At 37.8% G+C, this 14,258-nt stretch overlaps 1 protein-coding gene across 2 annotated transcripts in view; it reads left to right on the top strand.

The window, feature by feature from the left end:
* RELN (reelin) overlaps nt 1-14,258 on the top strand; it is a 533,709-nt gene that overhangs the window by 314,628 nt on the left and 204,823 nt on the right. For both annotated transcript variants that reach the window (XM_055283529.2, XM_055283528.2), the window contains exon 11: nt 4,123-4,268. In XM_055283529.2, coding sequence (XP_055139504.1) covers nt 4,123-4,268 — 146 coding nt within the window. The remainder of the gene's footprint in view (nt 1-4,122; nt 4,269-14,258) is intronic.

Here is a 14,258-nt window from a genome sequence, read left to right as displayed (position 1 = left end):
AATCATCAGGGTCATTAGACCCCAGGGAGATCATATTAAGAGGTGCCTCGGTGTTCATCTTTGGTGAAAACCTAATAAAACAATGGTGGAGGCAAATGTAAGCACTTTTACAAGTACAGAGGTGAAGTCATTAACATTTTCAGCAGAGTATAGGGAGCAACCTTAGAAAACTGCTATCCTGAATTGTGGCCAAGGACTTGTTATATTGAGGAATTTGCACTGATGTTTCCTGTTGATGATTTTCTGAATGGCAAATTCTTGTCACTTAGTTACCCTGTGTTCTGCTTGTCAAGTAAAGGAAATCCATTTAGTGGCAAAGTAGGAAAATGTCTTTAATTGACAAAGAGAAACACAGCCATACTTAAGGGACTTTAGAAATCGGTAATCTACTAGTACTTAGAAGCATAAAGTGTATGTCATTGATCAAGGCTAAAATAATGAAACAAGTACAAACAAGTATAATTATATAATAATGTACATTAGGAGTGCTAGAAATAGAAATAAAAATTTAAAACCAGCTGCAGAATTTATACCTTTATTTTACCCCAAATGCTTAGTTGCTTGATATATAGTCACCATATGTCAATCAAAAGCTGTGGCTCAGGAAATCACATGTGATTTAGAATCATCTGCTAAAGAAAACCTGGTAGATTTTCATGATGCTCAAAATAAAATAGTCCTGAATTCCAAAAATTCTTGTTTTTTTCATATCAAGAGCTCGTGTATCTTACAAAGTTACACATTTAATTGGTTTTGAAGTTGTTTAGATTTTAATTGTTATTGCATATAAATGATAGGAGTTCGAATAGATGTTGAACAAAAATAGCTGGGTATTAAAATCGAGACCAATTTTTTAAAATTCTTTTCATACTTTCAATGAATGTTTCATCTGGATTTTTAACATAGTAGATCGATTTTATACAATGCAAACTTATCTGTAAGAAAAGTGGCATCAGACATCTTGCATTAAGTTTTCCTGTTTTAGGAGAATATTTGGTAATCTGCCAAAATTTGGAGGAGGGCTTTTAAAGTTCTAATTAATGATTCAGTCTGCCCTGAAAGATGAATGAATGTTTGCAGTATTTTTGCCTGTTGTATCTTGGGACATATTCCATGCATGTTACTAAAGGTTTTAAGTTGATCCAAAGAATTTTAATGTCTATTCTGATGAAAAGTAGTTGAAAATAGATTGAAATGCTCTTCTATTTTTCCATCACCTTTGCTAGGCATATGGAATATAATAGCATGTTTTTGAAAACATATGTATATTTAGAAATAATGATTATTTTGTAGCACTTAGAAGTTTCAAAATGCATTTCCTCATACATTATTTGTGCCACTAACAACACCTCTAGCAAGTAGATATTATTGGTTCCATTCTACAACCTGAGAAACTGAGGCCTAGAGGGGTTAAATGGCTTCTGCAAAAACATGGAGCCATTAAGTAGAGAAAACGTATTTCAACAGGCTTTCTAATCCCAATCCTGAAACTCCTTGAGGGATTTCAGTCCTTATCATCTTGATTGTTTTTGGTTTGCAATTTTTGTTCTTTTCCAATCTTAATTTCTTCAATTCATGTAGGTGCTGAATTTAATTGAGTTAGATTCTACGGGAAAGCACAAGCAATGCCTAACCAAGGAAGCCGTGGATTCCCATTCAGAGCCAGAAATGCAGATAGAAAGCAAGCAAGGACCAGGGACACTATCTCAATCTGAATGCATTCAGGCATAAATTTATAGTTTGGAGAGCATCTAGGAAGCAGGCTAATTCCAAGACACCAAGCCCGCTGTGACCAATCCTAAAACAGAATTAACATGAAATTCTAACTTGTCTTGTAATTGATTTAGGCATTCTCAGAATGAGAACTCTAATATGGCCCCCTACTCTGGCTAAGGCTCCAAAATACAGGGCCTATGATTATCACCTCCTTAGAAAGAAATGGAGACTCAGTACACCCATTGCTCTCAAATAGCTCAGGAATTCACTGGTTTCACAAAGACCATCCCCAGTTTTACAGGCCCAGTATACTATGGGCTCATATATCCTTAAAAGAGCATTTTATCACTGCAAACCTTGAGAACACTGGGTTCTATTCAGAATGGCAGAGGTAGAAATCATATCTTGATCTCCTTAGCATGGTGAGGAGCAGAGCAAGCCATCTGTAGCTGTGTGGGTTCTGTGCATCTCCAGACCCTGCTTCCTATAGAGTGACAGTCCCATCTTGCTAAGAGATAGAGAACATCCAGCCACCTCCCGCTGATGGATGGCTGCTTCCTTTGGGTGTGTCGCAGCCTTTCTTTGGTAATATGTCACTCTATTAAGACTCAAGAGAATATTCAAAGAGCAATATTTCACTCCCCTCCACACCCAAAAGTCACTTATTATGGTTTTCAAATATTATGTACCATACATAATTTTATATGCTATACTTTTATAGGATTGGCAGCACAGTAGATTTATTTACACCAACATTACCAAAAACATATGAGTAATGTATCATGCCATGACATTATGATAACTATCACATCACTAGGTGATAGAAATTTTTCAGCTCCATTATAATATTATAAGACCACCATTGTATATGCAGTCTGTCATTTACTGAAACATTGTTATGTGGTACATGACTGTATGTGTCTTAGAAAATCATGTTATATATCTTAGGCATACACAATAAATTTATCTTTTTAAAAAAATATAATTACCTTAAAAGATATTTCCATGTCATTCACTCATTCATTTGTTTTTTTTTTTTTTTTTTTTTTTTTGAGACGGAGTCTTGCTCTGTCACCCAGGCTGGAGTGCAGTGGCGCGATCTCGGCTCACTGCAAGCTCCGCCTCCCGGGTTCACGCCATTCTCCTGCCTCAGCCTCTCCGAGTAGCTGGGACTACAGGCGCCCGCCACCACGCCCGGCTAATTTTTTGTATTTTTGGTAGAGACGGGGTTTCACCGTGGTCTCGATCTCCTGACCTCGTGATCCGCCCGCCTCGGCCTCCCAAAGTGCTGGGATTACAAGCGTGAGCCACCGCGCCCGGCCTCATTCATTTGTTGAACCATTTAACAAATATTTTTTAATGCCTGCTGTATGCCAGGCACTGTGCTAAGACCTGGAATATAACAAGGAACAAAATGGACATTGTCCTTGCCCTACAGAACTCACAGTCCCTGGGCATGACTGATAGGTTTTGTCCAGTTGGTTTTTTTCATCTCTGTTTCATTTTAAGAGTATATAAAACTTAAAAGAATGTTTGATGTTTCATGTATAGCATTTCTCTTTTTATTTCTCCTTTTTATTGTTTTAGCTTCCCATGACCAGCCCCAAGCATTTCTCTATATATGACTTATTACCAAAAAATGTTAATGCAAACTTATAATAATTTTTTAAAGTAACTAACATTTACTATCTCCAAAGTTTGATCTTGCCTTTATTCTCTTCAAGCTGAAAAAAATGTCATTAGAAAAAGTATCACAAGAAATATATTTTATTTATTTTTTATGTGTTCTTTTGGGGATTAACAAAGTTCATAGTTTCTCAGTTCCTCATTTGGGACAGCATGCACTTTTTAGGTCTGGTTAGAAACTTTTACTCAGAAACTGGTTGAGAATATGTGATTATATCTGGGTTTACTTTGACCTTTTCTGCATTGCATGTTTAGATTAGCTGGCTGTTCTACTCATATTCCATTTACAGATAAATTGTGAAAGACTTGAATGGCAAGTAAGAAATATATGGAATATTGAAAAGGTCAGTGCTATTTAGCCGATAACCACAGAATTTAAAATACATGACAAGTCATTATCAAATTTAATTCCCACAACAAGGACAGTGGTAAAGATGGGAAATTATTCCAATTAAAATATTCTTGTTTCATATTGAAGACAGAGATAGCAAAGCTCAAATGCCCTCTTGACTCCCTTTTTTGTGATAACAATAAGTTAGAAAGAAATTGTAATTGAATTAAACAAGGCAAAAAAGAGGTAACAAGCTCTTTTGATTTGAGAGTCCATCATAGAGGAGCTAATATAATAACTTTTCTAAAAACTCTAATTATGCATGAGTAAGACAGATACAGCTACAAAACCAATTCAACAGCCACCCCATGCTCTCTTTTCAACTACAGCATAGCTGTCAGTCCGATGGAAACTCCATTTATTTCCATGGAAATGAAGGCAGCGAGTTCAATTTTGCCACCACCCGGGATGTAGATCTTTCCACAGAAGATATTCAAGAGCAATGGTCAGAAGAATTTGAGAGCCAGCCTACAGGGTAAGTAATTGCTATCTCCCATGCTGTGTACGTAGCACTTACATTTATTCTACTGGACATGTTTTAAATGCATAATGTTAAATGGCCAAAGCATACTTAGATCAATAGTGATGATTCTTATCGTAGACAAGCCAAAAGGGGTGCACTTACCCTAAAGATTCTAAGTTTATAATTAACTATTTTTTGCATATTAAAAATTTGTGATTGCAAATGCTTTTAACTTCACTTGACTGACTTATATCTCATTTTAGTTTATTCAGCTTTTACTGGGAGAAAGGTTTTTTTCCCAATGTTTATAGAATACAAAATCTTTCCACTACTGTTATATTGAGATTTTCATTTGTCTTCCTGGGGTCTGAGATTTATAGATGCTGCTACCTGATTTTCATTGGAATGTGGCTTTGATCTATAAAAATTGTTTCGGGGATAAAATTTATCTTTCAGAGATTTATAAAGGGGGAATTTGGGACTGAGGTTGAAATAGAGGAGACCTGAAGCAGTGAGCATTGTTTGATGGTAGTGTTTTCTTGCTGTTCTGAGCTGTGTGCCTTCTTCTGGGTCTTAAGTCCCTAAGATATATCCTACTAATTGGACAACACTTTCAGAAGTTCAAGTTGAAAAAAAACATTAATAAGATTAGAAACTCAAACCCCATAACGTGGTATGAATTGGAGGTAAATTTATGTTTTGTAACACTGTGATAAGGATGAATGATATTAACATTAAATATAATTTCATAGTGAATATGAAATAGCAGTAGTTTAACTATTGACTGAGAAACTTTTCCGTAATACAACATTTGAGGTATAGTCATGTCACTCTGATCTCAACAAATTAAATCAAAACTGATTAAACTTCGAAGTCCCTGAGTGGCAAGATGGCTACTATTGCTCTTTTGCGCTCCCTGTCCTGTGCCTTGCCCAAAAACTTCATTCAGACCCAGTAAGACTCTTCCATTCTCTCTCCCAGAAGGGCCCCTCTTTTTAAGCTTGTTTTATCCTCAAAGCTTGTCTATGAAAGACACAAAGATTCTTACCCTCAGCCTGAGCCACACTGCCACTGTGACTCTTTGCTGCCACAATGGGGTCTTTGACTGTCAAACGCTGAATTTCTACTGCAGTTGACCCAGCCCTGCTCCTCCCTGCCTCAGGGAAGTGGCCCAGGTCCAGCCTGTGGCACAGCAGGCTAAGCCTCTGCAGAAGGCTGAGACTCTGAATGGCTCCACCCACTCAGGGCCTATTGACCTGTGCAGGCCCAGCACCAAGGCTCAGTCCTTTAGCCCACACGGCCTTTTCTGACATTCCTGACACCCTGAAGTTCCATGTGCAGTACAGCTCCATTGTCTCCTTGAGACACCAGAAACCACTGTTTCTCATTTTAGCCTCTAGGATCTCCCCAGGGTCAGGCTGGAGAGACCCTAGAGGGAAAAAAAAGGAACAGTGGTTTCTGGTCCCTTCTAGCTCTTGTAAGAAGGATCCACTCCCCTCCCAGATCAAAGAGCTTTGGTGGAGTCCAGGGCTTTGACAATGCACAGAAGGCTTTCTACCTATCTTCTGGAGATAAAGGATCACCAGCATATCAGTTCTTTCTGACTGCTGATAAAAAAAAAAAAGACCAATTCAACTCCCTTTCCTGATTATTGAGCTTGATCACAGATGAGGGGATCCAAATGTTGAGGCACAAGAGATTCATTTACTCCCACGCTTTCATCTCTCCCCGCTAATTCCATCCATATATCAGGGATAAATCACCCTCTTCAGGGAGTCCCAGAGCCCCTGGGGACTCAGATGATTCCCCAGTGTTAACCAGCCCCCATCTCATTAAAGAAGAGCTAAAGAGATGCATTTCCTCTCCAGGAGTACCATTCTGATACACACATAAATACCAATCTGTCTCTTTCTCCCCTCCTCCCTCTCCTTCTCACCCTCCACTTCTCTTTCCTTCTCTGTGTGTGCCTGTATCTTCCAAGAAAAATCAGTGTTTTAAATGTAACTTGCTCTTATTGTTTGGGGGGGGGAAATAAAATTTATTTTTACCTATGGCCTTCATACTGGCTGTTCTCTCTCCCAAGATGCCCCCCATCTTCTTAGTTTATTCCATTAGCAAAGCCTGTCTATAAAAAGACCCAAGAAACTCCTTAGTAAAAGAATGAATAGTCCATTCAGCTCTATATGAGTAACACTTGTGGAGACTTGGTACAAAAACATGGAAAACCCCTTCATGAAGTAAGCTTAGAAAGGAATTGACTTGATATTAGAAGAAACCAAGCATAGTTTAGAAGATTAATGTACTAGTCCAGAAACATAGCTGGCAAAAATTATATATTCCAATTAACAGATCAGACATTCTGCTTTCATAGAGCACAAATAATATAAGAGAATTTTTGGCTACAACTAAATCGATCATTCCCCCCAAACAAAAAAAAAAAACTAAAACTATTTATGCCTGAAAAAAGAGCTGAAGTCAATATGGACACAGAGGAACATCAGAGGAAATTCCATTAACCAAATGACTCAGGTGGTTTTAATTATGCTCTTTGGACATTTCTCAGGACTGAAGATTGACCAGGGTTTTGGTCACAGTTAAGAAGCTGGTACTTCCAGGCCATGGCATTGTCAGCAGATTTCTGTTCCAATAAGATATAATAATGTGCTTGAGAAAAGCACCGTACCACTCTCATTGCTCTGCAATTAATTTATCTAAATTCTAAAAGTGGTGTAATTCTTCTAGCAATCACACCTTAGACTTATTTGTGGCTTTTGGCCAGGACATCAGGCTACACCCCAGAATTACTTCATTCATGCTGTCATCTGGTGGCCCAGCTATGAAGTTGGCATTATGTTATACAGTATAAAAGGATAATGAGAAGACCTAGTATTTTCTGTTTTGGGTGATGATAAAAATGATAGTTTAATCCATAGTGTTTTGTGTGCTTGTATGTGTTGGGGGTTGGGGGACCCGCACTCCCACCTGGTCCCAAATGTTGCTTTATTGGTCCAGGAAAGAATGCCGCTATAATAATTTTTAGTCACAGATTGAATTTTTTTTTTTTTTTTTTTTTTTTGAGACGGAGTCTCGCTGTATCGCCCAGGCTGGAGTGCAGTGGCGCAATCTCAGCTCGCTGCAAGCTCCGCCTCCCGGGTTCACGCCATTCTCCTGCCTCAGCCTCTCCGAGTAGCTGGGACTACAGGCGCCCGCCACCACGCCCGGCTAATTTTTTGTATTTTTAGTAGAGACGGGGTTTCACTGTGGTCTCGATCTCCTGACCTCGTGATCCGCCCGCCTCGGCCTCCCAAAGTGCTGGGATTACAAGCGTGAGCCACCACGCCCGGCCTGAATTTTTTTTAAAAGTCACAAAATCAAATTAATGTGAAGCATGTTTACCTAGGGTAAGAGCTGACAAAGAAAAACAGATTAAAAATTTGGTAGTGAAATTCTTGATGTGTTCTGTTTTCTCTGCTCAGTTTATCAAATATTTGTCTCATTCTTCTTTCATCCACCACCACCCACACAAACAGTTGATCATGGTAAGCTCGTCTGCTAAAATAGACAGAAAACATAGATGGCAAATCGTCACTCATTCAAGGGTGGCCAGTTGAATTGATTGAATTCTACTGCTTTGAGTTCACTTTTTTAAGAAATAAAAAATTATTAATGTGGATATAATGCTTTCATCTCTTTAGCAATGTTTTTCTTCCATAAGAATCATGAGAGAGAAAAAAGAGTACGCAGTCCTCTCTAATAACGTTTCCAAAAGACAATATGAATGGCAAGGAAGAAAAGAGAGCCAGTAAGCCATTATGGCTTTTTTGGGAAACCGCTTTCCCAATTATCCACATTTTCCCACCATTTGAATTAAAGTATTTTATCTCAGATCACAAGGATGCAAGAGCTGTGTGCCTTTCACATCACTTAGCTGTCCGAAATCCAATGTTGATAGGTTTATTTTTTTAAGTGGGATTTTAAAGTTTTTTTTTCTTTTTTCTAAAGAAGACACATCTGTTACTTCAGCAAGGGAGAAACTTTAATAGATACACTGATAATTTATGTGAGTCTTTCTGAACTTTGGCTTAACCTTACAAACACATCATTTAATTAGCAGCTACCACATCTCACTTAGCTGAGGCTGTCTTTAGGTGGAAGGCAGCTATGTAGAACATTGCTATAATATGGAATTTGTATATTTGCCTTTCATCCCAAACGTAAACATTACATGCTTTTACTATTCAAACACCTTTTTAAAAAAATCTGTTTTACTGCTATTACCATAATATTCGTGCTAAAGAGAAACTCCACAAATGTAAGGAATATTAAAAGCTGGAATCAAGACAGTATGCTGTAGTCTTCCCCACCTGCCCCAAATCCTTGGAAATGACAGAAAATGAGCAAATGAGTCTATAATGACACTAAAAAACAAGAAACTGACCTGTAGTTGGACCAGAGAGAGGAGGGATCTGATGGAAGGAGGTAGACAATAGCCCAGAACACATGTTGAATGAAGACACTACAAAAAGCATCTCAGTATTGCTCCAGGTCACGGATGCTGCACGCAGGAATCAGGGTGGAGCTATAAGGACTGCTAAGTAGGTGAACCCCTCACTACACCTACTTCTCTTTTTTTTTTTTTTTTTTTTTTTTTTTGAGACAGATTCTCGCTCTGTCGCCCAGGCTGGAGTGCAGTGGTGCTATCTCAGTTTACTGCAACCTCCGCCTCCTGGGTTTCAGTGATTCTCGTCTCTCAGCCTCCCCATTAGCTGAGATTACAGGCACGCACCACCACGCCCAGCTAATTTTTGTACTTTTGGTAGAGATGGGATTTCACTATGTTAGCCAGGCTCATCTTGAACTCCTGACCTCAAGTGATCTGCCCACTTCGGCCTCCTGAAGTGCTGGGATTACAGGCATGAGCCACCATGCCTGGCCCTCACTACACCCACTTCTTTTTGTTGTTGTTGTTGTTGTTATTATTATTATTATTATTATTATTATACTTTAAGTTCTGGGTTACATGTGCACAGTGTGCAGGTTGGTTACATAGGTATACAAGTGCCATGGTGGTTTGCTGCACCCATCAACCCGTCACCTACAGTAGGTATTTCTCCTAATGTTATCCCTCCCCTAGTCCCCCACCCCCCACAGGCCCTGGTGTGTGATGTTCCCCTCCCTGTGTCCATGTGTTCTTATTGTTCAACTCCCACTTATGAGTGAGAACATGCAGTGTTTGGTTTTCTGATCTTGTGATAGTTTGCTGAGAATGATGGTTTCCAGCTTCATCCATGTCCCTGCAAAGGACAGCAACTCATCCTTTTTTATGGCTGCATAGTATTCCATGGTGTATATGTGGCACATTTTTTTTGTTATACTTTAACTTCTAGGGTACATGTGCACAACATGCAGGTTTGTTACATATGTATACATGTACCATGTTGGTGTGCTGCACCCATTAAGTCATCATTTACATTAGATATATCTCCTAATGCTATCCCTCCCCCCTGCCCCCACCCCATGACAGGCCCTGGTGTGTGATGTTCCCCACCCTGTGTCCAAGTGTTCTCATTGTTCAATTCCCACCTATGAGTGAGAACACATGGTGTTTGGTTTTCTGTCCTTGCTATAGTTTGCTGAGAATGATGGTTTCCATCTTCATCCATGTCCCTACAAAGGACATGAACTCATCATTTTTTATGGTTGCGTAGTATTCCGTGGTGTATATGTGACACATTTTCTTAATCCAGTCTATCATTGTGGACATTTGGGTTGGTTCCAAGTCTTTATTATTGTGAATAGTGCCTCAATAAACATACGTGTGCATGTGTCTGTATAGTAGCATGATTTATAATCCTTTGGGTATATACCTAGTAATGGAATTGCTGGGTCAAACGGTATTTCTAGTTCTAGATCCTTGAGGAATTGCCACGCTGTCTTCCACAATGGTTGAACTAGTTTACAGTCCCACCAACAGTGTAAAAGTGTTCCTATTTCTCCACATCCTCTCCAGCACCTGTTGTTTCCTGACTTTTTAATGATGGCCATTCTAACTGGTGTGAGATGGTATCTCACTGTGGTTTTGATTTGCATTTCTCTGATGGCCAGTGATGATGAGCATTTTTTCATGTGTCTGTTGGCTGCATAAATGTCTTCTTTTGAGAAGTGTCTGTTCATATCCTTCACCCACTTTTTGATGGGGTTGTTTGATTTTTTTCTTGTAAATTTGTTTGAGTTCATTGTAGATTCTGGATATTAGCCCTTTGTCAGATGAGTAGGTTGCAAACATTTTCTCCCATTCTGTAGGTTGCCTGTTCACTCTGATGGTAGTTTCTTTTGCTGTGCAGAAGCTCTTTAGTTTAATTAGATCCCATTTGTCAATTTTGGCTTTTGTTGCCATTGCTTTTGGTGTTTTAGACATGAAGTCTTTGTCCATGCCTATGTCCTGAATGGTATTGCCTAGGTTTTCTTCTAGGGTGTTTATGGTTTTAGGTCTCACATTTAAGGCTTTAATCCATCTCTAATTAATTTTTGTATAAGGTGTAAGGAAGGGATCCAGTTTCAGCTTTCTACATATGGCTAGCCAGTTTTCCCAGCACTGTTTATTAAATAGGGAATCCTTTCCCCATTTCTTGTTTTTGTCATGTTTGTCAAAGATCAGATAGTTGTAGATGTGTGGTATTATTTCTCAGTGCTCTGTTCTGTTCCATTGGTCTATATAACTGTTTTGGTACCAGTACCATGCTGTTTTGGTTACTGCAGCCTTGTAGTATAGTTTGAAGTCAGGTAGCGTGATGCCTCCAGCTTTGTTCTTTTGGCTTAGGATTGTCTTGGCAATGTGGGCTCTTTTTTGGTTCCATATGAACTTTAAAGTAGTTTTTTCCAATTTTGTGAAGAAAGTCATTGGTAGCCTGATGGGGATGGCATTGAATCTATAAATTACCTTGGGGAGTATGGCCATTTTCACGATATTGATTATTCCTATCCATGAGCATGGAATGTTCTTCCATTTGTTTGTGTCCTCTTTTATTTCATTGAGCAGTGGTTTGTAGTTCTCCTTGAAGAGGTCCTTCACATCCTTTGTAAGTTGGATTCCTAGGTATTTTATTCTCTTTGAAGCAATTATGAATGGGAGCTTACTCATGATTTGGCTCTCTGCTTATCTGCTATTGATATACAGAAATGCTTGTGATTTTTGCACATTGATTTTGTATGCTGAGTCTTTGCTGAAGTTGCTTATCAGCATAAGGAGATTTTGGCCTGAGACAATGGGGTTTTCTAAATGTACAATCATGTCATCTGCAAACAGGGACAATTTGACTTCCTCTTTTCCTAATTGAATACCCTTTATTTCTTTCTCCTGCCTGATTCCCCTGGCCAGAACTTCCAACACTATGTTGAATAGGAGTGGTGAAAGAGGGCATCTCTGTCTTGTGCCAGTTTTCAAAGGGAATGTTTCCAGTTTTTGCCCATTCAGTATGATATTGGCTGTGGGTTTGTCATAGATAGCTCTTATTATTTTGAGATACATCCCATCAATACCTAGTTTATTGAGAGTTTTTAACATGAAGTGCTGTTGAATTTTGTCAAAGGCCTTTTCTGTATCTATTGAGATAATCATGTGGTTTTTATCTTTTGTTCTGTTTATGTGATGGATTACGTTTATTGATTTGAATATGTTGAACCAGCCTTGCATCCCCTGGATGAAGCCAACTTGATCATGGTGGACAGGCTTTTTGATGTGCTGCTGGATTCGGTTTGCAAACCAAATCCAGCAGTACACCCACTTCTAAGCAGAGACTTCTGCCCCCTGGGACAAGCAAAGAATGTGTACATGTGGGATGGAGAAGCAGGGCACTGTGCCCCCATGGGAATCCTCACCCAAGGGCACATCTGCTCCCAGTCAGTGGGCATTTTTCCACTGAAACTAAGAGAGAATAGCAGATACGAATCTAATCAAATAATCTAAATCACCAAACCTAAGGAAAACCACCTCCATGTGAAAAAAAAAAAAAAAAAAACCATTAAACTAAAGGACGAGGAACCAAATAAGTAAAAGGAAGTAACAGATTAAACCAATGGGGATCGTATAAGAAGTATAATTAATATCCTCAGCAGGATAAGGGCGTATACTACATTTGTGAAATTAGAGCAAATTTTGTGAGGAAGAAACAATTAGAGATGCGAGAAATGAAAATATATGATTGTTGAAACAATTTAATGGATTTTTTTTCCTGAATATCAGTATAGGCAGAGCTAAATAACAAATTAGTGAGCTGGAAATTTGAGTATTGAAATGTTACTTCATTACAGAAAAAGAGATGTTAAGTATGGAGAGAAAGTGGCACTTCCAACATTAGGAATAGGAATTAAAGAAGAAGCCAGAAGGAATACATGGAATGAAATATTCAAATAAATAATTGAAAAAAGGTCCCAAGATTAAAAAAAGGGGAAGAAGGAGGAGGAAGAGGAGGAGGAGGGGCAGGGAAGAGGAGGAGGAGAAAGGTATAGTGGCTGTGAGTGAAAGTGTTTAGCAAGATGAATGGAAAAATACCCAGTCCTAGATAATCAGGGAGAGATTTTAAAACACCAATAAAAGAAAATTCGAAACCTTCTAGGTAAGATTTATTGTACTTTCCTTGGTAGCATTAAGCATTTTTTTAAAGGAAGCAGTTATCTTGAAGTTCTGAAAATTATTTGAGTTGTAAAATTCCTTCTCTAGCCAAATATCAAGTATTAGGAAAAAACAAAAACTGTTATAGACACACAGGATTCAGAAAGTTTACCACCCTCTCTGAAAGAATTATTGCAAGATACATTCCTGGAAACTAATCCAAGAGGAAGATGAGATATTCAAGAAAGAGTAGTAAACAAGTAAAAAAGTAAAACTTGTAGTTCAGTCTAAATGAGTGTAGATTATTTGAGAACTTTAATAAAAACTTGGAATTAAAACCCAGAAGATTGCAACATGAAAAGTATAGAAGGTGGCTGACAGGAAAGGAAGCAGAAAAAAGAAATAAAATACTGCCCAAGTTCTTAACCTGTTTAGAATGAAACTGTAGATCTTGGTTAACTCTTAATGTTAATAGAAAACTTTAAATAAAATATAAATATGTGTGTTAAAAAATAGATAAGCCAGATGGAGATTATATAACTTCTAAAGCATTAGGTTAACATTAGAACAAAGAAGACAGTTCAGTAATGTCAGGAAAGTGGAAAAAATAAACAATAAAATACAGGGTAAATAGAAAATAGAAAACAATTTGTCAGGAGCCAATTCAAACATACCAGTAATGTTATAAATTAGAGTGAGTTATATTCACTTATTAAATGAGATTCTCACAGTAAGTTTTGAAAAATAAGCTGTATATTTGCCCTTATGAGAGACTTAAACTAACATAACAAAAGAAATAGAAAGTCAAAGAGGAACTAATATACAAGGCAAATGTAACAGAAGCAGCAAGGAGGCATATTAAAATAAGTTAGAATTCAGGTTTCAGCATTAAAAGGACCAAAAAGGGATATTTCATGCATCAGTACATGTAGAGCACTTTGCATAAAGCATGGCGCATAATAAGTTAAAAATTAGTTATTATTCAAAACATAATCACTATCAGTAATATGATATGGCCAAAGTGGTGCTCAAAAGAAAATTATGCTAATATTAATTAATTAATGAGATATAAAAGGTTAAACACAAAGTTAAATAGCCAGAGAAATCTAAATCATTCTCTAAACAAGAAATATATTATTGGGAAAAAAAATATTAATTAAAAAAATTGGATATGCTTAAAAACCACGCAAGTGCTAAAATGGATCAGAGTAAACTTGTTGCAAGCTGTTAAAAGAGATGTACTACTTCCTCCTTTTTCTGATTTTCTTTTGACCTAGGTGCTAATATTGCTTTCTTTTTAAGCTAATTGTTTTTATAGTTTAAAAATAAAAACAGTAATTTTTCAAATGACAAGTATGTAAGTTCTCTATGCCAAAGCTGTTCTGGAGCTC

Source organism: Symphalangus syndactylus, chromosome 6 (assembly GCF_028878055.3).
Source record: "Symphalangus syndactylus isolate Jambi chromosome 6, NHGRI_mSymSyn1-v2.1_pri, whole genome shotgun sequence".
Taxonomy (NCBI): Eukaryota; Metazoa; Chordata; class Mammalia; order Primates; family Hylobatidae; genus Symphalangus; species Symphalangus syndactylus.
Note: the sequence above shows the minus strand (reverse complement) of the source record. Positions and strands in the feature narration are given on the sequence as shown.